Source organism: Sebastes fasciatus, chromosome 22 (assembly GCF_043250625.1).
Source record: "Sebastes fasciatus isolate fSebFas1 chromosome 22, fSebFas1.pri, whole genome shotgun sequence".
Taxonomy (NCBI): domain Eukaryota; kingdom Metazoa; phylum Chordata; class Actinopteri; order Perciformes; family Sebastidae; genus Sebastes; species Sebastes fasciatus.
Window position 1 is genome coordinate 17,973,025 of NC_133816.1, and position 25,666 is coordinate 17,998,690.

General features: G+C 41.6%; 1 protein-coding gene across 4 annotated transcripts in view; it reads right to left on the minus strand.

The window, feature by feature from the left end:
* nlgn2a (neuroligin 2a) overlaps positions 1-25,666 on the minus strand; it is a 209,626-nt gene that overhangs the window by 67,759 nt on the left and 116,201 nt on the right. For all 4 annotated transcript variants that reach the window (XR_012592404.1, XM_074623509.1, XM_074623510.1 and 1 more), the window contains one exon: positions 7,211-7,360. Coding sequence is in view for 3 of the 4 variants with exons in the window: in XM_074623509.1 (XP_074479610.1) it covers positions 7,211-7,360 (150 nt within the window). In the remaining variant the exon portion in view is untranslated. The remainder of the gene's footprint in view (positions 1-7,210; positions 7,361-25,666) is intronic.

Genomic DNA, 25,666 nt, shown 5'->3' on the forward strand with positions numbered 1-25,666 from the left:
AAGGCAGCCGAGGCAAGGTCAAGCGCGCAGTGGCCCGGCGAAGCTTTTCATTACATATTGAACTCCCTGCAGAGACGTCGCCGCATGGAGACCGCCTGCTGCTTCATCTCTCCCCCCCACCTCCCCCACTCACTGCCACTTGAGCCATGTCTGCTGCCGGAGAAGAAGCTCGTCTGCCTGGGTGCAGACAGGTAAATTTCCATATTAGCATACGGATAGAGTCGGGGCGCGTCCCGCCGTGTGAATGATTCCATGGTGGTTAGCGTTTGCGTAGCGCTGGCCTGGCCGGTTGCTGGAGAGACGGCGGTTAAATAAGGGTTGTCAGCGGAGAGACGGAGGGAGAAAAAGATCACGTCTCTCAATCAGCCAGGTGGAACAAAAAAAAGAAGGATTGAAAAGGTTGATTTCTCTTCGCCGACCTCTGTTACTGCCATTCCTGTCTTTCTGTGCTTGATTTCTTTTTGTTTTTCTCAAATGCTCTCATATAAGGAAAATGCATGGATGCACAACAAACATATAGATACAGTCAAGAGGAGAGGGAGGTTAGCAGAGAGAGAGCAGAATATATTTACATATTAAATATACTGTATCTACAGTGGCTGAATATAATACGATTAATTAAAGCAAGAAAAAAACGGGCAACACGTAATTTTTCAGGTCTGCAAATTTTGTGGTAATTAGGTGATAATTAGCAAGTATTTGAAATTTCTTTGGAATTACCCCAATATTTACCTCAATATTTATCAAATATTACTTTATAATAAACATTATTTATTAATTATCTTCCGCTATTTCCCAATAGCTGGTAATTTATTTAATAAATTTGCAGGAAATAAAAATACAAAGTTAATTGATATGCTTTATTTCCATGTCTGCTGATGAATAGATAATAATTAGCAAATAACTTATTTGAAATTACTTTAAAAAATCCCTGAATCATTACATTAGCTAGCAGAAATCTTCAAATGTTAAAAGTTTTTCATACCAAATCACAGCATGGCTTTTTCTATGGTGTTCCTCAAGGTCTCAGTGTCTTGATGTGGTATTTTGGAGGGATTACTGATCATTTTTATCAATTCTCGAGTGGTAAAAAATGGTTAAATTCAGCACCAAAGATGTGTAACAAATGGTGTGAATTCAAAAATTGCTGCAACATTTATGACTACAACAACTTGACACAAAATGCTGAGCTGCATCTTAAATTAATCTTCAGGTTTCCAGCTTTCAGATGAAGTACACCACTTCTATGTGACATCTACTGTTGACCTTCTATCTCCCCCTAAAGACCCCCTTCAGCCAAAGTACTCTTGCTAGTTTCTCAACTTTACCAAAGCTCGCTTAAACTAGTATTTCCGTACAGATAGCCTCCCTTGTGGGAAGAGTGTGTGATTACAGTTCAACCAGATTTCCAGTCCAGCGTCAGAAAACTCAATTTACAATCTGTTGCTTTCCTGATACAGTATGGGGAAGACATGTTTTAAAAGACCAGCTTTGATTATTAATTAGCAGCAGTAGATTGAAATTAACTCCGGCTGTAATCATTTATAGGATCAGGATTATTAAACACCCCGCTAAATTGAAAACATACGGTAATGCAAAAAACTTCCGCAGTAACTTGTGGTAGGGCTTAGTGAACCTTTTGGATCGCTTCCCGAAGCTGCGAATGACCACAACAATCGACTTACAAAAACAGCTTTAACATCCGATATGTGCTGGAGGGGGTCTGACCCCTTGAGAGATTGAAGATAACCGTTTGTGTCTGGCAGGCACGCAGTATTGAGTTTGCATTTCACATGACCACATCCAGCTCCTGCATCAATAATTCCTGCATCGCCCTTCCAAATCAGCATGTCCGACTGCTGAAGCAAGAACACAAACACAGTGGGGACCCTCGCAGTGTATCCACAGAGCAGACATTGATATGCATGAATGCACGCAGCTACACGTGCTTGACGCACACCACCTCTAAAAAAAGACACAAAAATGCGCATTTCTAACCCCGACACACACACATACACACACACACTGGCTTCTCTGTGTGTCTCTCTGTCAAAGTAAAATGCCATCCATCATGTAGGACGCATGGTGCGAGAGATTACTCACATTTCTCCCAATCATGGCCAAATTGCACTGGATGGCTCTCATATTTGGGAGAGAGCTGCGCCGTTCTCTTTGCATACAAATGACAAAGTCTCCCTCTCAATTTGCTTTCTCCTTGACTCACAGAATGTGATGAGAGTGTCACAGATAGGGCGCTGAAAGCAGATAATGCAAGAGATGCCACCAGGCAAGCAAAGAGAGAGAGAGACATATAAAGATACCGAGAAGAAATTTATAAATTCACAAGAGGAGAAAAATAAAATCCGGTCCTACCTAATGCACATCCAGTGGCATAGTCATAATCTGAGAGGATGTTATACGTTATACCATTATCTCTTTTCTTAGTTCAATCAAATTCAGTAAAAAAAAAAAAAAACTTGGAGTAGCTCCAGATACTTCTGACTCATTTCATCACCTCTGAAAAACTAAACTTCTGTTAGATTCCCTCTGATCAGGATTATTTTTGGCCCTCTAAAACTCGACATACTAGGCTCAAGCTGGGATAAAAGGACTCCGCTGAACAGACGAACAGTTTTAAGGCTATTTAAGTGTCATTCTGAAGCCCATTTTGGGGCAATTAGGGAACTATCACAAATGGATTAAATTATCAACAGATCTGATAATAAACCAAACAAATTCACAAATGACGATGCATCAGAGGGAAATTCCAGTTTATTACAACTTGGGTCTGATTTAGATGATAACTCTGCACTCACCAAAGTAATTCCCATATGGGAACCCAGCACCATCGCTACAACGAAGTCCAACGGGCAAGAAACACAGGCTGTTAAAACAAGCCAACACTTTAGCCAGAATATATTGAAACCATTTCATTTGGAGGTAGAAAAACAGCGCTAATTCCCTCATTGCACTCTGGCAGCAACCCCCGGGTCTGAGAAGTGAAGCCAATGCGGAAGTCCCTTAAACCTGCATTCTTTCTAACAGCCAGCAGGGGGCGACTCCTCTGGTTGTATAGAAGTCTATGAGAAAACGAGCCTACTTCTCACTTGATTTATTACCTCAGTAAACATTGTAAACATGAGTTTATGGTCTCAGTTTCAAGTCTTCTTCAATACAGCATGATGTTCATTTAGTAAATTATGGTCCCATTTAGAGTCAGATAGACCATAAAGCATAGACTGTATATAAGAAGTGGACATAGTCACCGTGATGTCACCCATTGGTTTGAGGACTGTCTTTTTGAAGCCTCAAATTCGGCATTTTGGCCGTCGCCGTCTTGGTTTTTCGCAACCAGAAGTGACACGAGAGGGCGGAGCTAAGTACAACTGAACGCTGAATAAGACATTTTCAGGCAACCAAAAAGGTTTCATCAACAAAAAACACACTGTGAAAGTGTTAAAGCTTCAATCACATAGTAGCCACGCCCGAGAACAATGCTATTTTTACAGACAGGAATGATCGCCATCTACAGAAGTAAGACCCAGGTTGGAGAAAAACCCTATAAGTGATCTTTTAACTCGTCACCACTGTGCAGTACTGGAAAATAAAAGCAAAGAATCAAACTCCTGTCATGCACTGGTTTCCCGGGAGCTTCATGGATCTCTGAGAATAGTCACATTTTAGATTGCATTTCAGAATTGAAACACTTAAGGTAATTGCAGGCAAATACAAATCTGTCATTATTGTAAAGGCTGTGTAAGTGCTCCGACAAAACAACACAGAAACGTCCAAAACAAATGCGAGGCGGCCGATTTTCAAACAGCTTCGAGCGGCCCACACACTCTTTGGCTAATGAAATATCTAATGCACTTAGTTTCCTTTAGTTAGCACCTGCCTCCTTAGAGGCATGTTCCTCCTCTCCAAGCTAAATTACTTGGTCTCAATGGAGCGAGACAGAGCGCGGTGAGTAACAAAGAGGAGAAGTCAAGTGTATTTTCAGGAAAAAGGATGACGAGCTCGTGCTGGAGAGCCGAGGCGACAGATGATACTCTTTTTTTTTCTCCCTCAAACCTGGCTGTGGCAGAATCTCACAGCGACCTGAGCAGACAGGTTACAGTATACTTACTGCACTCGCTCTGCAAAGCCACCTTAACTACTTTCCAAATCCCTCACCTTCACACCTGCGCTGTGTCTGGTGGCTCAAAAGTGCATCATGACCAAGCCTTCTCCTACCAAAACACTCTGTAAAGGCATTTCCCTTTTTTTTTTTTTTTTTTTTTTACAATCCTCGCTCCTTGTGGGATGAATTATACAGCTGCAAAAATAGACGTCTAGAGGTTGGAGGCGCCGGGCGAGGGCACGCAGTTAAAATGAAGCATTGTGAGGTGGATTTCTGTGTCAGTAAAAATGCCAGATCTCTATCTGATTTGCATGCTTGTTCCCGTCTCTGCATTCTCTCACATAAAGGCCTTTTCCAAGAGAGTTACTAACTGGTGTGCCGGACTCAGGAGCCAAATAAATAATAGAGAGAGCGGTCACATGGTGAGAAGGTCAAAGGTGGTGCAAGGCCATCAATTTATTTCAAGTATTAGGTTGTGGATACTGTATTTGCCCGTTGAACTGACTGCTGAAATAGAAAGAAATATAGAACTCCCACTGCTTGTAATACTATTATCAGTGCTCACCGGTACGAGTACCGGCACTTCTACATTTTACTCTTTGGCGTACCGTGACTTTTTCTTGCGCACCGGCACTTCTCACAAGTTCTTTTCTGCCCTCTCCATATCATGTTCTTTATGCGATTCATAACGGTGCAGCGCCAGCGTATTTGCGCCGCGCCTCATAAGACGTATGAATATAAAAGTTACGTGGGGAGCATCTGGACGAGCCGACGCACGGCACGGGGGAGGACGGGTGAGAACGCGAGGGTGCTGTTATTCATCAATACAATATTCACGTCCTTTTTTGTAAAATAATTAGTGAACTGTTTGTCATAACTTTTTTTTTTATTTGTGAACAAATATAAATTATTGAAACATTATTTAAAAGTTTTCTGAATCTGCTCTTTTAGGGCAAACATTTCCAGAAGAATGAAATGTTCAGACGAAGGCTGTGATATGTGTAAATAATAAAATATTCATTTAACTAGTAATAATAGTGTTCCAAAATGATGTCAAATTTGCAAGAGTGTATAACCATTAGGGGATTTATTGGCAGACATTGAATATAACATTAATAAGTATGTTTTCTATAGTGTATAATCGTCTGATAATAATCGTGTTTTCGTTACCTTAGAATGAGCCGTTTATATCTATATACGAAGCAGGTCCCCTCTCCACGGATTCCGCCAAAGCAGACACTGTTAACTTTTCCTGCTCGGGCCGGAGTCCATAAAGTTACTCGCTCCCGTCGCCGCCGCTCTCTCTCCTGCTTCACCACTCACTTCCCACATACACACACACGCTCTACGCACTAGCTCTGCTCCAAATTACCTAACTGGCTCTAGAGAGGGACATTCACGTTTTTGCGTCGGCCGCTGAAGCTCTCCAACACGCTTGGCACACGGGAGAGGCTTCAGTTGGTTGCAATCTCCTCACCTCACCGCTAGATACCGCCAGATCCTACACACTGGACCTTTAAGTCAAAAACCTTCAAATTTTCAAACCCAACATCTCCTAGTACCTTTTAATCATTGGGACACTGCTCCTAAAACCCAAATGATACCCTACTATAGGTTACAAATAACACAGGAACACACCACCTTAACCCTGTAATGTTCCAGTTGGAATATTATTGGAGTATTATATGCCTACTATAGAAGATGCATAGCCAACGTCTAAAAATATAGCAATAAAACCACAGCTGATTATGACTGACACAGTATAATATGCTTCAAGAAATAATGAATAAATAGGAATAAGTCGCAAGAGATTGCTGATACCGGCCGATATACACGCCTACGTGTGAATAAGAGAGTACTGGCACTTTAAGCACTGCTATGGGTAAATATTCACACCAGAAACTAATTATTAGAACAATGAAAAATCAAAGACAATTTGAGCTACTGTTTCAAACTTATCTGTAACTTATCTTCTTATCTGTGAGCATGTCAGATAAAAAGAGGATGGGAGTTTATTCTGACGCACGAAAATCAGCTCAGATCTTCTAAAAATGCAGTGACAATACTTGTCATGCAAATTAAATGCTCCTAAATTCACGATTTACTGTTGTTTTGTTTATGTAAAATTATTAGTGACACATGAATAAAGTGCTTTTTTCTGATGGAGGGGTTTGAAATGGTCCTTTCACGGAACCTTGGCATTCAAAGAAAGCGAAAACAATTACATAATCAGAGTGTTTAGACTGGAATAATGAACAAAGGAAATCCATAAGAAAGTGAGCGCTCATGATCAACGCCTGCGCTGGTTGTCATTAGATTGATGAATTCTATTGATGTCATCCATCACCGACTTAATCAAGAAGAGGCTGCTGAGAGGAATCGACTGGCACGTGAGCACAGATGATTGTTTTTGTGTTTGATGGGGACGGCGGAGAGCGAAAAGGAAGATGAAAAGATTGAATATACAGTATTATGACGCCTGATATCTTCAGAGTAACATGAATATACAGTATTATGACGCCTGATAGCTTCACAGTAACATGAATATACAGTATTATGACGCCTGATAGCTTCACAGTAACATGAATATACAGTATTATGATGCCTGATAGCCTCAGGGTAACATGAATTACTATAAGAACTCGGAAGATACGCCTATTTCTGACACTATCCAGTTCAGTCCACCCAAGTATTGCAATTTAATTATACGATTTATTAACTTTTTTAACACTAGACCATGGGAAAAAGTTGAATCATACACTTCTAGGGACTTTTACTTTGGAAAATATCTAAATTAATACAGTAAAAATGTTTGATTTTCAGCAGATTTTCAACATCTCCGCCGACCCTCCGCCGTTTTCTACTTTCTTGTTTCGGCTCACAGTGGCTTTATTTTGGTTATTGAAGCAGATATGACATCACATTACTCAGTCTACAACAATAAAAGCGGTAACTTCCTCCGCATGGACTCAAATGAAGCACTTATATCGATTCTGGCATTAAAAACATTTAAAAAAAACGAATCGCGATACATAGGTGAATCCATTTTTTTTCATATCGTAACATGATTTAGATATCCAAGGCACTTACCGAGCACACCAAGCCGGTAGTTCATGGTCACCACGATCACGTTGCCGTAGGCGGCCAGGACGCTGGCATCGAACATGTTCCCGGTGCCCTCCATGTAGGAGCCTCCGTGGATAAACAACATCACCGGCTTCTTCCTGCGGTCGCGAATATCTACACACACACACACACACACACAAAGAGGAGAAAGCAGGGAGTGAAAGAAAAAAAAAAAGTCAATAACTGTATTTACGGCTCTCATATTCTCTTTGATCACATATTGTGTTACACCATAATATACCGAACAAACAGCAAATTGCCCCGGCTGGATGAGAATACAGTGCTACTGTATATCAGAGCTGCTCTTTTCCCTGCAGCTTGGTGTCACCTCTTAAACATGAGCTTGAGGTAATTTAGATTTCAGGCAATGATTCCATCAACACCGCTACAAGAATCTAATCTAATGTTTCCTGGTGATTAAAGCAATAAAAGACAATCACTACAGGTGGTGTAGCGTATTAGAGCTAACCTGTGTAACATGTGCCTCTGACAGTATTTCACACCGAGGCTCAGATTGACCAATTGATTCCACCCTTACGAGGCTAAATTGAAGCACGGATAATTAGTTAAAACTGAGAACGCACAAATGTGAGGATAAAACAAAATAAGTTATTTTGCTGCTCAAAGTGCTGGTGTCAAAAAAGAGCTCTCTGCTGCAAAGAAGAGATGTTTTAGCAGCATCTGAAAAAGCACTCTGGGTTGACAAACGCACTGAAAGCAACTGGGCAGCACAAGTGCAATTTACAGGTAAAAAGTATGACATGAGGAGCCATATTAGAGGCTGCAAAAGAGAGATGCCGATGTCTGAAGAACATCCTGTGTGCAACCAACAGATAATAAAAGGCCACTGGCTCTTAATATATCATGTCTGCTGTGAATTTCAATAATTTCCTCATTTTATTTTTGCACATTTGGAACTCCCATAAATGCAAATGGTAACTGGCCCTGAGCTGCAGGTACGGCTATATCAACCTATTTCTGGGTCAATTACCCCGTGGGGAATCTATAGAAAAGGCCGTTTTCTTGAACGTTATCTTTTTTTTTTTTTTTTTGCACTGGCACAAATTGTTAGCGGATCCTGCCTTGAGGTCAAAAAATGGAAAGATAAGTGAAAAGTTCCATGTGAAAAGGTCATTTCTACCATTGGGAAACGTGACACAAAGTTTAGGTCTAGGTTGGTTCTTGTGAAATACAGGCTATTAATCCCTCTAGCAAGTACTATATTCCAAAAGAGTAAGTCTTAAGGCCTTTGCACACACGGGGCGTGATGACTAAATTATGCTAAAATGCAAAGTACTCGCCTGAGAATGTTTTGCATCAAAACTATTCATACCGGCAGCAAATAGAAAGGTTCAAATAGACCAACGACCAGGATCCTACTGGCCCAGAGCAGGCAGTCTGTCTGAGGTACAATGTTGTGCAGCCTAAAGCTACTGTAAGACATTTTGTTGAGTTTCCTTTTAGCAAAATGCTCTGAGTGAATTTGCTTCTGGTAAACAGTTACGCTGTGTCCAAGGCTTTTATTGTGAAAGGTAAGAAGGGAAGGAGTGGATCTGGTCTGTGCTGCCTTTATCAAGGTTGAAAAGGAGAAATAAAGTTTTCCGTCTTGGTTCAGACTAGGGAGCCTCCGTGTTGTTCAATATGTCCGTTCCGCTGAACGTGATTGGTTGATGCTTTTACTTGCAGTGCGAAAGTTAAAAAAAAAAATCAACCTTGTTCAGAAAAGAATTATGTTGCTTTTTTGCCGCGTAATATTCAACTTCTGTGTGAAAGTATTCATGAAAAAAAAACAGTTCGAAAAATATATTGACATGCAAATTAAACAAAAAACAAACAAACATGCCCCAGCGTGTAAAGACCTTAAAGGTCCAGTGTGTAGGATCTGGCGGTAAGTGAGGAGATTGCAACCAACTGAAGCCTCTCCCGTGTGCCAAGCCTGTTTTCGGTGGCTGATACGAAAACGTCCCTCTCTAGAACCAGTTGGAGCAGAGCCAGTGTGTAAAGTGTGTGTGTACGTGGGAAGTGAGTGGTGAAGCGAGAGAGAGAGAGAGAAAAAGCGGTGGCGACGGGAGCGAGTAACGTTATCGACTCTGACCCAAGCAGGAAAAGTTAACAGAGTTTGGTTTGTCCGTTCTGGGCTACCGAAACACAACGATTCTTATTATCAGGTGATTATATGCTAAAGAAACTTATCATATATATAAAACTTATAATATTCTAATTGTTACACACTGGTCCTTTAAGTTACTTTTCCTTTTACTTGATATAATAGAGTTATTCCGCTTTTTAGATATACATTTTGCTTTTCTTTCTTGAATATGATTGAAAAGAGTAAAATCATTTTGGAATTCCACTTCAACAACTGTTTACTAACTTAGAAAATAAACTGAATATCCTATCAACAACCCTGTGAATATGAATAATTTGGGGGTGTTTACTTTAACTGAATTGCCGTTAATTAAAATGATGATGACATCATGAGAAATTTCGAGCATTCTTTCAAAAACGCGCGCAGAACATCTCAGAGTCAGATTGCTTAACCATCCGCCTGCTACTGCGGCGCTGCGTGCACGTGGCACCGGTCCCTGATGGGCCCTCGTTGGCCTTTGAACCAGTCTCCTCCAGCTGACTGAGAGCTACGATACTCCTGCTCCTGCCAGGAGCCTTCTCTAGCATATGGCACACAAGACTTAGAAGTGTGGCACAGTGACAGCCCCTGTTGGCTTCAGTGTGTGTGTGTGTGTGTGAGTATAGGCCTGGGGATATGAAAGAGCAGTAGTGCAGAACAACCACATAAATAACCACTACAGCATCTGTTAGAAGGGAAGAGAGATGGAGGGTGTCTCCCTGTGAAACCTGCTTTTATATAAATATATATACACATATATATAAATATATGTGAAACACCTGCTGAAACATGCATCAAATATTTCACACACCCCGTGATACACCAGGGGATCACACACACAGTCATACTTAATACACAGGCAAGGCTAAAGTCAGGCAGACACACTCACACTGGGGAGAGAGGAATTTACAGGCAGCTGCAATGGAGAGTCGCTATGGCAACTGCTTCACTCCCGACTTGCTTCCTCCTCTCTCTCACTCTCTCTTCCCTACATGAGCCACTCTCACGTGGACAAAGTCTCATTGACTGTTGCCGTGGCAACATATTGCTCCCGTGCATCTCTAACCCCCGTGACGCCCTTCGCCACGTCTCTACCTGAATCTCATTTCATTAGTGGCGAATGACCACGCACACACACACACGTCTGCATCCTGCATCGGGAGATGAAGACTGACAGCCAGCGGCATCGTGGGAGACAGCATGCAGATGTACCCAGCCGCACCTACACAAGACACAAACACGCACACCAAGCAGGCTGTCACAGTTGACCTGTAGACTGTGTGTCCATGGATCAGTTACAGGGTGAATCGTTCTGGCACAGTGACAGATAGGACCGAGGCCCTCGGGGGCTACAAGCTTTCCCTCTCTCCTTCTTCCTGTCTCTCTCTCTCTCTGCCTCTGGCTTTTTCTGCGTTTCAACCACAACAAAAGTTTAGCATGCGATGCCCACAGATGGGCTGCTGGTGAGGTTCCCAGCCTCTAGCCCTTCAAATGTGATCCCCCCATGTGGGATAAACTCCTTGCAAAAACAACACCGAGCCACCTCCATCATTTATCTCCTTAAAATATGCAAATGCTATGCAGCAAGGTGCTTCGGAAAACTAATCACATCATCAGCTCCACTGGGAGAACCTGTGGTATAATATTTATATCATTTGCTTTTCATGAGATGTTTTGTTCACAAACTTGTCTACAGACAAACAGAACAGGCGCCGCTCTGAATGACTACATAACGTCTCGTATACCGCGTACTGTACGGCACCACGGAGGCCGTTTGGGACAGTGTCCAGAATATACATGCAAAGCCTCGACAAATCCTCGACATCCTATGCTAGATTATCGGCAGATGGTGAATGCTTCCGCACAGACACGATGCTGATGCTGTAAAGGGAGAGGGCTTACTCATAGTGGCATTGCAGGGCAAGCGCTGCTTTGTGTTGTGCTACATGACTAACTAAAGGAACAGCAGGAGTACAGCAACAGGTCAACATCACCAAAAGACATGACGGAGAGGTTTACTCTCACTTGGCTTGTTGGATTATAACCGCTTGGAGGTGGAAAGTAACTGTTCGGGCTGTCAATCGATTCACATATTTAATCACGGTTAATCACATGATTGTCCATAGTTAATCGCAAATTAATTGCACATTTTCTATCCGTTCAAAATGTACCTTAAAGGGAGATTTGTCAAGTATTTAATACTTGAAGTATTTAATACTTTTATCAACATGGGAGGGGGAATTGTGCTTGCTTTATGCAAATGTATGTATATATTTATTACTGGAAATTAATTAACAACACAAAACAATGACAAATATTGTCCAGAAACCCTCACAGGTACTGCATTTAGCATAAAATATATGATCAAATCATAACATGGCAAACTGCAGCCCAACAGGCAACAACAGCTGTCAGTGTGTCAGTGTGCTGACTTGACTATGACTTGCCCCAAACTGCATGTGATTATCATAAAGTGGGCATGTCTGTAAAGGGGAGACTCGTGGGTACCAATAAAACCCATTTTCATTCACATATCTGGAGGTCAGAGGTCAAAGGACACCTTTGAAAATGTCCATAACAGTTTTTCCTCGCCAAAATTTAGTGTAAGTTTGGAGCGTTATTTAACCTCTTTCCCGAGAAGCTAGTATAAAATGGTATTGATGGATTGCTTATCTTCATACTAGCTTTAAAACTGAGCCCGCTACAACCTGAAAATCAACCCAGTCAGTTTTTTGTGGGCTGCCTGTATCAGGAAACACGTGATTCAACAAGTCATTCAGATTTGGCTCCCCTTGCTGTGTCACATGCAGGCTCATTAAAATATATCGCCCCTCCTCTGAGTATCTCCTCCCACGGCTACATTCCAAATCACATGCTTTTTATTTTTTTACTTTTAGTACGTACTGCAGCTGCTCTTACAAAGTATGTACTGTTACATACAGTATATATGCATTCAAATGGGAAATACTTCATAACATTGCGCCTTGAACTTTGACCTTCTTGCTCATATATCTGCTGCACAGAGCACGCTGGCTTACATACTGCAAAAATGCGACCGGATGCAGTAGGACATCCTGGTATTTTTGGCATACTGCATTTGATATACTATGTATTGGGACATACTTAATCTTTTTTTCTGGCATACTAAATAGTATGGTAGCGTGGGTATTTGAACGCACAGTACCTTTATGTAAACATGTTCTAGTAGAATACAAGTATGGACCTGAAAATGAGCACGATATGTCCGCTTTAAGTTACTGCCACTGGCCACCATCGCTGCTGCTGCTTCACAATAAAAGCCTTTTACTTGAGTATTTTTACATTGCATTTACTTGCGTAAAAAGGACCAGAATACTTCTCTCATCACTGCTATAATAAAACTCTACATAAATAAAGATGTGAATCCATTTTTGGCAAGAAACACTAGACAGCAGCAGCACTTCAGGAACAACAGACAACACTTAAGACAAAGAAGAAACCATGATTACCTGAAAAAAAAACCAAATTGAAAAAAGGTGTACAAAATAAAGTAACCAAACAATGCTGCTGAAAAAAAAAAAATTGGCTGCGCTCAGCGAAACACAAACAACAAACAACAACGACAAAGACAAAGCAAGATGGCAGAGAGCAGCTGAGGGCTGGTACCCCGAGGAGCTTAGCATGGCTGCTGATCCTTTCAAGCAGAACGGAGACAATGAGACGATTAGGCCTAAACTTGTGTCGAGTGTTCCAGTTTAGCACACCGCCCACCGTCGCCCTCGGAGACGCCGCCCTCCGGTCTCCCGGTGAGACGCGGGGCCTTCGCCTCCACTGCATTATCAAGCGACTGATTAGTCACGGGGATGGAGCGTGGTCTGCCGCGCCACGTGCGTCACCGTCTGCTGTTGATTTTTATGGGAAATGGAGTGTGCTGTCAGTAAACAGTGACAGAGCCGGCAGAGAGGGAGAGGAAAGATTGATATGCGCTTAAGTGGCACGGCTGAACTTCAGGGTGTAACAGGAAGGATGACAGATAAAAAAGACTTAGATTATAGAATCTACATTCTTTTTCATGTTTTTAGTAACAGCTGAGGGTAAACCGAGGATTAACCTCGACCACATCATGTCTAACTTGTCTTTCCTGGCAGCTACAACACAGCGGAGAGAAGTCTCCCTGTCGAGGACACGCCGTTTAAAAAGCATATATTACTCCTTAACAGAACAGGAGCCTGCTGAGATATCATCTTCCCATATGTTAAACCGAGCATGGAGAGATGGAAGCGGAGGGCCCTCTCCTTACAGAGAGCCATAATTAAAAAGATATTGAATCACGTCGGGGTGAAACGACAACTCAGGGGGGAATAACGCAGCGTGCAGGATTTTATACCTTCTCCAAATTAGCATTTTCATTTCTCCCATATAGGCTTGACTAAGTGTATTTTCCTACCATTTCTATTTTCATCGGTATGGATAGGCCGGGGTGGTGTGTGTGCACAAGCACGTGTGGGTGTGAGGTGGGAGATAAATATTGACCTTTTACGCCGAGGTTCCAAGCTGTAATAATAGGGAAATTGCTCACAGCAAATGATGAACTGTCATCTGTGTGCAAATACACAGGGGCTCTTTGTACTAGTGGTCCAATTAACAGAAAGGTTACGGAGCGGTGAAGATATTGTAACAGTGTAATGGAAGGAATACATTTCTGCATATTTCTGTATTTCTGAGACCTGTAATTTTTAGTCGTGATGGATTGGACTTATTACAAGCGGCTTATCTTCTGTGAGCAAGTCAAGCTGTTTAAGAAATACGTGGATATATATCTCCATTTTATAAATTGATATGGCAAAATATACTCTGGAATGAGGCTTTGCTCTAAATATGCCAACACATCCTCCTTATTTAAGACATTTATTGCAAAACTGATGAAATATTCTTGCTTGAGACCAAAACTAAGTTACAACCGTAAATCATATCTGCTGCATATTCAGAAGAAACATCTTGAAAGAGTTTCATTTGTACCAAGAAAACATATTTAAAATTGTTTTTTTTATGTGCCAGAACTGCAAATCTTCACAACAAACACACAACTGCATTTTTTTTAAACTTTACATTTTGATTATCTGTCAAATATTATTGATGAATGCCAATTTGAAGGGCGTTAGTGACTGATTTTAAAGAAGACTTGTTATGCTTTTGTGCTTTTTCCCTTTCGTTTAGTTTATAATATAGTTTTTTTGTGCATGTAAAAGGTCTGTAAAGCCCAAAGTCAACGCCAAAGGTAGTTACTCTCTACCACAGAAACACTGCCCCTAAATTGCCTGAAACACATTGCTTGAAGTCCTGCCTTTTCTTCCGTAACGTGGTGATGTCACCAAGTAACACAGTTGCATAATACCTGCCTAGTGGCTAGTTTGGCCCTCAAACAAAGCTAGTTAGAGCGGAGCTGGAGCAGAGTCTGAAGAGTTTGGTTTGGTTGACCAATCACAACAGAGGGCCAGCTGACCAATCAGAGCAGACTTGTTTTTCCTCAAACAGAGCGTTTCAGACAGAGGGTGATAACAGCTGCTGCAGCACAGCCGGTATGAGAAAAATAAAACGTTTTTTTTAACATTAAAGCATGTAAACATGTTCTAGAAGAAACCCAAAATACAAGTATGCACCTGAAAATAAGCATAATAGGTCCTCTTTAATCAAAAACAAAGCCAGTAATCACCAAAGATCGACGATTACAAACAGAGACTTGTGCATTTGCACAAACCTTGAGTAAGTTGTGAGCAACACGAACCGCATTCAGAGAGAAAAACTGACAAACACAAGCTGTACTGTCATCTAACTGTGTGGCTGCCCGTCTCAAATGAGTGTGTCTATGTGTGTGTATGTGTGCGTGGGTCAATGGCAGGCTGATGTGATCGAGGGCTGGAGGTGGAGACAGACTCAGGGTGATGAATGGGATGTGATGAGATGCACAGCAGCAGAGCTGGCCTATAGGCCACCGAGCAGGGCTAAGGCTTAATCGTTAGAGCACAATGGATCAAGGCAAAGGCCACGCTGATTGCATCTGGGACATGTGTGTGTGTGTGTGTGTGTGTGTGTGTGTGTGTGTGTCCTTGCACTGGTATTATAATACTTGTGAGAATCAGTCGGGCTTCTGGATACGAGGAGGAATAAGCTTTTTCAAGGAAAGTAAAGCAAGATAAAGAACCACATTTCACCAGTTTCTTTCCTATAGTTTTTCCCCCCTCATCATGATATGTGTTTTTGCACATCTTTACTCATTAACATACAGACTGAGGAGTGTGTCTTTCTAGAAATAAAATCACCTAGCAGAGATGTGAAACTTGAAAAGGAAGGTCATTCATCACAATAGACTATCATGTCACTTCTATTCATTCGTCCCATTGCTTATTTTTTGTAGCATAGAAATGTAGTTAATACCAGGTACTAGGGGTGGAACGGTACGTGTATTCATCCCGATTACTGATACATTACAGACATTTATGTAATTTATTTGTATTTATTTATCTTTTATTGACAATATGTCAGTATTTGAGTGTCTTAACCGTTAAAGTAAGAATTATGGCCATTGAGCCACTGTAGAATGATATCATTTTCTGAAAATGTACCGAACCGTGCCCCCCAAAATCAACATACCCAACCGTGAATTTAGTGTACGGTTACACCCCTGCCAGGTACTGCTTTATAGGTCCAGTGCGTAGGATCTGGCGGTATCTAGCGGTGAGGTGAGGAGATTGCAACGAACTGAAGCCTCTCCCGTGTGCCAAGCGTGTTGGAGAGCTACGGTGGCCGACGCAAAAACGCGAATGTCCCTCTCTAGAGCCATTTGGAGCAGAGCCAGTGTGTAGAGTGTGTGTGTACGTGGGAAGTGAGTGGTGAAGCAAGAGAGAGAGAGAGCGGCGGCGACTTGAGCGAGTAACGTTTTCGACTCCAGCCCAAGCAGGAAAAGTTAACAGAGTTTGTTCTGGGCTACGGTAGAAACACGTCAATGCAACTTTGCGGACTCCGTGGAGAGGGGACCAGAGGGGACAGAAACAAAACAACTCTTATTATCGGGTGATTACACGCTGAAGAAAACATATTTATTAATATTATATTCAATTTCCTCCAATAGATCCCCCTAATTGTTACACACTCATTTAAACTCTCTTGAGAGAGACTTGAGAGTCAGCTGCTAGACAGTAATGCATCTACAAAATATGTTTTCCGAAAATCAAACGTATCCAAACAATTCAACATACAAACAAAAGAAGCAAACAAGAAACCCCATCCTCTAGGATGTTGTGAATGTCTCGCGTTTCGAAGGCATCTCTCAAGAGTCCCAGTGTACTGTGAGCCTCTTAGCGCTCTGATTAAAATATGCATAATTAAAAGAAGATAATTTGCAATTATATTGCCTTGTAAAAGATTATTACATTTTTAAGCTTTTGCATCAAACAGGTTTATTGTGACACTATCAAAACCCAACAAAACACCTGTTTTGACACATTATTTGACACCATTAGATCCGAATGTACCACTGGCTGCATTTGTCCGCTGTGTTCTATTTTGAGCATCAACATATGGTATGCGCTTGCCTGTCGAGGGTTTATGGGATAATCATATTAAGTGGAATAGATACATACACTGACGGAAAAGCTTTGCCTGGTGTGTATGCTTGTAGATATTCATGGGACATTTACATTTACATTGACTTAAATTCGGTTTTGTCGATGGCACTGACAGTTACATATGTATGACCGAGGGGCTGATGTAAAGCGATGACAAGGGCTTTGTGTGTATCTGTGGTAGGATAAAGTACATTTGTGTTGAAGTGGCAACAGACAACTTACCACCCATTAGTGTTTCCAAGTGCTATTATTGTCTCAAAGACAACCAGATCGGTTATAGAAAATAGTAAGTTTCACTTCTGCTCATTTTAGAAAGGCCACTTCAAGAAAACGTGTTCTTTGTTAAGATTATCACACAGACAGATGTTTGTTTCTGGCTGGTCCTGGTTGCTTAATTACAAATCCTGCTATAGCGAATGCATGTCCCGCCCTACTCTGCCTCTGATTGGCTGGTACTCACTGCCTTCAACGGTTAGATTGGTTAGATTTAGGCATGAGGAGTGAGATTGGTTAGGGTTAGGGGTTAGGAATATCATGATAAGCCAATCAGAGGCAGAGTATAGGGCGGGTCATACCTTCGCTATAGTAGGATTCATAATATCACATCCTGGCTAGTGTCCAAGCTAGAATTACCGCCTCGTGGTTGTATGCCTCCGCCAACCAGTCAAGTTACAGTTCACGTCTCTCCAAATTGTCATCACTTCATTATTTCATCCTGTTACACATTTGAGTGAAATTGGCATAATTAGCATAAGAATTATTGAGTTATGGCTGAAAACGTGTTTTATGAGGTCAGAGTGACCTTGACCTCGGACCAACAGATTCTAATCAGTTCATTATTCTATAGCATCATACATTACATTGTGCAATCAATATTGACTTCATGATGACAGGGTTTCTGTCAGTGTATTGCAAGCCCGACTGGCCTAAGTGGACACCCCACTGGGCCTAAGCATCGGGGAATTATGTATTTTCCAGATGTTTTTTAAACTAAAATGCATTAAACAAGTAGCGAACTCCTTTAAGGAATAACTCACAGAGAGAAAGAGCGAGAGAGAGACAGAGAGAGTGACGAACGGTGAGTATGAAGTTAACAGTTAACGTTATAGCTGTGAACGTAGAGGTGCAGTGTGTACAGTTTGGGATGTCGGTGAATAAAACCTACAATTTCCAAGCCAAGTTACTGCAAAAAAAAAAGACACTTAGCCGCCGGTCCTAACAACTTTCCTGGCAGAAAGCAAAAAATAATAATTGTCTATTGCCACTTTAAAAGCCTTCATTTGCTATGCATGCAGAAAATGTTTCTGCAAAAGTCACAAAAAGATATGAATTAATAATTTCATGATGTCCATCAATTAAAAGAAACATGAAAATCATAGAGTCTAAAAGCTCCATCACTTCCACACTGGGTCGGTGCACAAACTGAGAGAACGCACACACACACACACACACACACAGTCAGCACACACCAAGTGCTGCTCCTGTTGCCTCTGTTCTCGCTGTCTGCCTGAGCTTATAACACTGGGGCTGTGGGGACCAGCACGGAGTTTGGATGATCCTAGCCGCTGTACTGTTTGTACTCTGTCTACACACTGACTTCCCTGCCTGCGACAGCGAGCAAACACCCACCTGACAGCTCAATATGCTTCCAAAGATCAGACCAGCAACCCCTCCAGCTGAAAAATAAGCAAACAGCTTCTGCTCAAAAGCTATCGGATGTGTCTACAGTATCTATCTAGTACTGTATAACAATTATCACTGATTTCTTGCAAGGTTTAATGACATTTCCAAACCCGGAAAAAGCAACAAAAATGCTCTTTCTCAAGCAATTATGGTGGTTGCAATGTGCCGAGCAGCTGCGCCCTTTACTCCTTTGTATTTAGAGCTCAACACCTCCTGCGTCAACTTTCCTTTCCCCAAATCAGACGGCGATGCTTCTTCTTTCCTCCAGCAGATTAAGTGTGGGCGAGGTAAAAACAAAGGAGCAGAGCGAGGGAGAGGAAAAAAGACCAGTAGGACCAGTGGGAATAAGAATAGCCGCCATGGCCTGTCTTCAACATGCTCTTATTAGACTCAATAGCATCTCCAAAAAACACAAGTGCACCTCTCTAATTCTCTCCATCGCTCTCTCTCCACCACCTCCTCGCCTCTCACTGTTGCTACCAAGCGAGTGCTCTCTCCTCTTCCTATCTCGCTTCCTGTTGCTCTCAATCTATCTTGCATTCCTCATCTTTCACTCTTCGCCACCACGCTGACGGCTCTCATCCTCTCCACTTGTGGATCTCCATTTTCTCTGTCATCGTAACCCCCTTTTTCTTTTCATCTCTCGCTCTTTCCTATCTGTCTTAATCTAGCCATGGCTGGCCTCTTGCTGTTAGGAGTCTATTTTATAACCTCTCTCATGCCTCCTTCCAGTAGCACCGAGTGTCTGCTTTTTTCTTTCTTTGTTTCTCACTCTATTTGTCTTCCTCTATCTTTTTCCTCATCTCTCTGTCATGGGATTTTGTAGCATTTCCACTGTTAAATTATATCTCCCGCCCACTCCTCTCTCTCTCTCTCTCCCATCTGTGTTATAAATAGAGGTTGGATTAGGCTGACTTTTTGTTTTGCTCACTATTAGGGAGCGGATCAATTCCACAAATTGAGTGGATGGGGAAGCGAATACACACACACACACACACACACACACACACACACATCCAGGCACACAGCCCCACTGTCCTCCAAAATGCCACAGTGACAAAGACGATACAATCACAGGCATTGTCCTTGTTTTCCCACCGCCGCCTCTCTCTTTCCCCCTCGTAACAGTCTTCTTCTCTTCCGTTTTCCACATCCCTTTCTTTCAGCCTTAAGCCTCTTGGACTTCAGTTGACCCCTCTCCTATTCCTTCCTTCCGCTCTCCCTTTCCTTTCCTTTTGCTTTGTCTTCATCTCCACATTCTTTATGTTTGACTGAAAACAAAACACCCTAATTTCTATGCGAATGTCTGATGTTGTTTGACTGCAGGCGTCTTAATAATTACTATGTCTTGTTTGAAGTACAATGTAATCACAAAAACCACACAATTACTCATAAAAAAAATCAATACAATGATCAGAAATAAATCATAGTGACACCATGGTCCACTTAACACCACATCGGTATTACAAGTGGTGCATTTGTTGCCGTTTTGCACCTGTTTTGTAACCTTGCACGGCAGCTGGATCCTCACGATGTCACGAAATCACACGAGAATTACAGGATCACATATCAAAGGAAAATCCATCTCGTCAGGCTTCACGTAATGCGTTAGTGCCAGGCAAACCAGAGCACGGACCAATCAGTGTCCTGTAAGGAGCTACTGCCAGCAATGGGAGTGGTTAAGGTGTGTGTAAGACGACGCGGAGAGGCGACTGTTCGATGTAAAGGGTGTTTTTTTGTTCTTCTCCCGACTGGCCTTGGCAAGAGTTTGATTGACAGATGGTTCATCCAATCACCTGCCAAGTATTTTTTGAAACTCCAAACAGTTTCCAATGATGGCTTCTCAGATGGTTGTATGTAACAAACCATCTGGCGCGCGTGTTTTGTGTCACACATGACAAACGCAGCTTTTGTCTTTAAATATATCCCAATTCCTTATTGTTTAAAGACTATCCTAACTCCTTATTGCTTAAAGACTAACTTAACTCCTTATTGTTTAGAGACTATCCTAACTCCTTATTGTTTAAAGACTATCCTAACTCCTTATTGCTTAAAGACTAACTTAACTCCTTATTGTTTAGAGACTATCCTAACTCCTTATTGTTTAAAGACTATCCTAACTCCTTATTTCTTCATAAACTCTTGTACATCTAGCTTCTTTGCCGTTTCCTCACAAGAATATAAAGATAAAATACTCTAGTGAAGATATTTTAACAGTTCTAACATTCTCCACCTATAAATACCTGGGGATTTGGCTCGACAGTTCACTCTCCTTTCATACGCACATCAACACGCTAAGTCAGGGCAAGAATTGGTTTCCTATACCGTAATAAAAGCATCTTTTACCCACTCTGCAAAACACACCTTGGTAAAGATGAGAAGTCTCCCAATTCTGGATTATGGCAACTTAATCTACAGATTCACCTCCAAAAGTCTTCTCAATAAACTGGACGTCATCTTCCCTTACTGCCATTCCCTTTGTGCTCCTTTCAACACTCATCACTGTAACCTGTATTCTCTAGTCCACTGGCCATCACTCCACACCAGGCGTCAGATCCACTGACATCAGTTCATTTATAAGACTATCACTGGCAAAACTCCTCCATAACTCCGCTCTCTACTCAATATCTACAACAGTAACCGCAATTTAAGTTCTAGCAAATTCATTAGTATGGTCATTACAAAATATACAACAAGAAAGCAGCATAGCACTATGATGGTCTGGCAGGGAATGAATGGCGCTGGGCCATTCGGTGCACTGAGAGGCTGATGAGGGAATGAGATGCAGGTGAGCAGGTGGGCGGGTAGGTAACTGCAGGGCTGATGAGGAAAGTGGGAACAGGTGGGTTGGATGGATGGGGCAGTCAGGTGATGGGGAAGGGAGGGAAAATCAGAGGGCATCTGGTGGACGGGTGGAAAATGGCAATGAAGGAGTCTGGGGAATGGGGAGCTGGAGAGGAGGAACAGAGCAAGATGTGTGACAAGTGAGATGTTAATTTTCTATATATATTTGGTACAATAGGTGGAAACAATCATAAACTAGGTTTAACACTATTGTGTTGAATTACTTATATCACCAATAGAGATATGGATTTTTATATACTGCATATGCTGCAGGTTATTATTCTAAGGAAGTGCACGGACTGAATGTCGATGGAAGGCTCTCAAGCAATCATTTGTGTTCCGTATAGAAATACACATGCATTTCTTCCCTTTGTATTTGCACATTTGTGTAAGTCTATGAATATGATCAACCCCGCTCCTCCTCATCTCCCTCCTCGTCTGTCCTCATGCAACCTCTCATTATCCCCAATCCACCTCCCTCCTTCCCTCTCTCTCTCTCTCTCGGCCTCTCTGGCCTCGCTGCTTCCCTCGCTCCTACAGTATAACGATCTGGCTATTACTGGGGCTGCCGTTCCAGCCCTGGTTTCACAGGGTGTCCGGGGTCTAATTGGGACTCATTGACACAGGCTGGGATCCAGGGGAACTGGCTGGTCCATACCTCCTATAGAGATGCACTCTGAGGGAGTCTTTACATGCAAACGCACACACTCAAGCATATTACACCCACACTTAAACGCATGTCAACAAACATACAGTACTTGCACATGAGTGTTATACACATTAATTGCATGATTGTCCATAGTTAATCATGAATAATCGCAAATTAATTTTTTATCTGTTCAAACTGTGCCTTAAAGGGAGATTTGTCAAGTATTTAATACTGGGCATGTCTGTAAAGGGGAGACTCGTGGGTACCCATAGAACCCATTTTCATTCATATATCTTGAGGTCAGAGGTCAAGGAACCCCTTTGAAAGTGGCCATGCCAGTTTTTCCTCGCCTAAATGTAGTGTAAATTTGGAGCGTTATTTAGCCTCCTTTGCGACAAGCTAGTATGACATTGGACATGGTTGGTACCAATGGATTCCTTATGTTTTTTAGTTTCATATGATGCCAGTATCTTCACTCTAGCTTTAAAACGGAGCCCGCTACAACTTAAAAATCACAAGTTGTATTAATGCGTTAAAGAAATTAGTGGCATTATAATGAATTTGTGTTAACGTATTATCGCTTTAACAGCTCTAATGCAAATACATGCATGTTTGAGGTTTTTTTTGTATACTGAAACTATGCTTATCTTTTTTCTTTTACTTTTGAGTTAACTTAATAATCATGCCCATTGTGGTTTTTAATGTAGATTTTCTAATGGTTTTCTAGTTTACCTCTATTTTCTACTGTTATTCTAGCACTTTATTGTTGTTTTTCTGGCTTTTATATCTGTTTTGTTATGATGCCTTTGTTATGTGTATTGCAAATGCAGTATGTCTAACTACAGTTAATACGCAAGACTCCTCTTCTCAGTGCCGTTTTGACATTCTGGTGTACAGATGTTACTTGTTTCAATTGACGGACTTCCTGCTGCAAGTGACGCCGCGATGGTAAAAGAAGGGGTTAAAGGTAGAGTAGTGTTGTTCAAATACTGTACATTTTCTTTATGTTTGTTCAAATTCTCATGCAGAAGCTGCAGAAACGTTTCAAAGTTTGTGATTTACAGAAACTAAATTGAAAACTTAAGCCAAAATGAGATATGTATGTCTTATATTTGTATGGGACTGCAGAGGAAGAATTGTCAGTCTTTCAAAACTAAAAAGTATTGCTTTACGGGAGTGAGAAACCCTTTGTTTTTATTTTAATAACATAAGAGGATGCGGGACACAGGCGAGACACTTTTTTAAGTGTTTTGGTATATATAGAACTGTGCAGTATATTACCTTGAGGATGTAATGTATTCTTTTTTCCTATTTGTGAGTGTATGAATTCAAGCAGGAGGAGCAGAGGAACAATAAATTGGATGTAGAGAGTCTCAGCTGTCGTGTGCATTCAGACACCAGCGTTCCCATTAGGTAATGCTGTCAGCTCTGCCACTACCCACAGCTCTCCATCTCATACATAACAATACCTCCTTTAATTGGAATGCTACTCTGAGAGTTACAATACAATCCAGGTGAAAACACAGCGAGTACAAAGTGAGAAAGAGACAACACACCAGTGGCCAGTCAAAGCGGGTGGAACTTAACAAAGCAACTTTGCTAAACATGTAGTGAAACCGCATGTGTGTGCAGAGAAATGATTCGTCTTTCCTGCCGTGTTATGTCGGTGAAGTATGCGAGCGTTCGCTTCCTCAGCGGGCCTGCAGTTTGAGCTGTGATCTCTAGGATCTGCCATACAGCAGCACTGCCAGGAGCCTGGCTTCGTTTCACCACGGTGTGTGTGTGTGTGTGCTGTTCATCTGTAATCAAACATTTCCACATGCATGGAGATCTTCCTGTTTGTGCTCCATGTCACCCCAGGGGGGGATATGGATTATCAGCAGCCACTTATCTCGTCTTGTCTGCGCTGACAGTTAATCTGATGGTGGAGTGGCGAATTCTGCTTCTGCTACTGAGCTGTCAGACCTCCAGCTCTGATTGGTTTTCGCAACTCAGATTCGCCACACCCACATTTTCCCCTGTATCCATGCAGCTAAACCAAAATGACCGCCACCAGCAAACAACATCTTGGTGTTTAAAATCATCTCGGACTGAAGTTTTCTACCTGCAGTCCCACTTGATCACATATATCCCCTGTGAGGATCCGGAGTCCAAAATTAACTTTTTGGCTCTTCTTCCACACACTAGTAAATAAATGTACCTGCCAAGAATATTTTCCCCAGCCAAACTATTTATATACATCACGAAATCCCATCACTACCTGTCTTCAATGTGTTTGAGTAAGGCATTGTGTATTTTTTACACATCATTTAATCACTGGTTTAGTTAACATTCATGCAGCAAAGACGGATAATTTTAGATGCTACTGCTGTTTTTGTAGGTCCAGCATTTTAGTGTAATTACTTTACTTTGCTGACACCACAGACAATTGTTTTACATTGTTTTCCTTGATTATATTAACCACCAGAGAGTTTGATCATAAGCAACGACAAATTAATTTGCACAATCAAGGAATTCAGACATCATCAAATATCAACCCTGTCTCCTTGAAGTTTAAGTAATTACTTTTGCTTAATAGGTTTTAAATTCAATTCAATTGCTGCTTGGATTGTGTTCACCGTCAATGTTTTTCTTTTGAGTCAAGGAAGCACCCGATTCGACTGTTATCAGGCCATTAAATAGGCATTATCAGTCGCTATAAGCACCATAGATGTGGGTCAGTAGGGGCCTACTACTCATGCCACGTTGAGTGAAAGTGAAACTTCAAACAACACCTTATAACATGTTGTAAAACTGAATGAAACGTCACGTTTTGAACACAAACAAAACGGCTTCTGTAGGTTTAGGCTACAAAACTACAACTTCCTTAGGTTTAACTCAACTCTGCCCGGCTAGCTGATTTCAGAACAAGACTTCTCCTTGAGCGAGACTCTTTCCATGATGCCAGACACTTCTAATAACAATCAGAGCCCGTTGTGGCAAAAACAAGCACTTTTAGTTGACATACATGAAGGTGCCAGCTTGCCCCAATAGCACCCTATTGCAGCCTGTGAGCAGCAGCTGTCTCCCTCAATATTGGACCAATTTCAGAAATTGTTGTCCCTATTAGTCAGTGTGACACAAAAACATGGGGAAATAACCCTATATTCCCATGTTTTTTGTTGAAAAATAGCAAAGTTACCCTTTAAATACTGAAAAAGTGATGTTAATAATTAAACATTTAGCCGTCAACCAACATTAAGAATATTTACCGATTAATGCTATCAGTTAAACGGTTAAAAGAAATATTGAAAATTAAATAAAAAGCTGAGCAAAACTCAGAGGAGCTGCTTGTCACTTTAAGGTGAATAGCTGATCCACCTTAACAGCCCACCTTAAGTGAGTCCGATCCGGTGTTACAGATACAGGAAGTTTGCTTGGGTCTTGAGGAGTTTTATTCACCGACAAATAAACCTTACACACACTTCTACTGCTACGTTCACAGCTATAATGCCACCGACAACCTCATACTC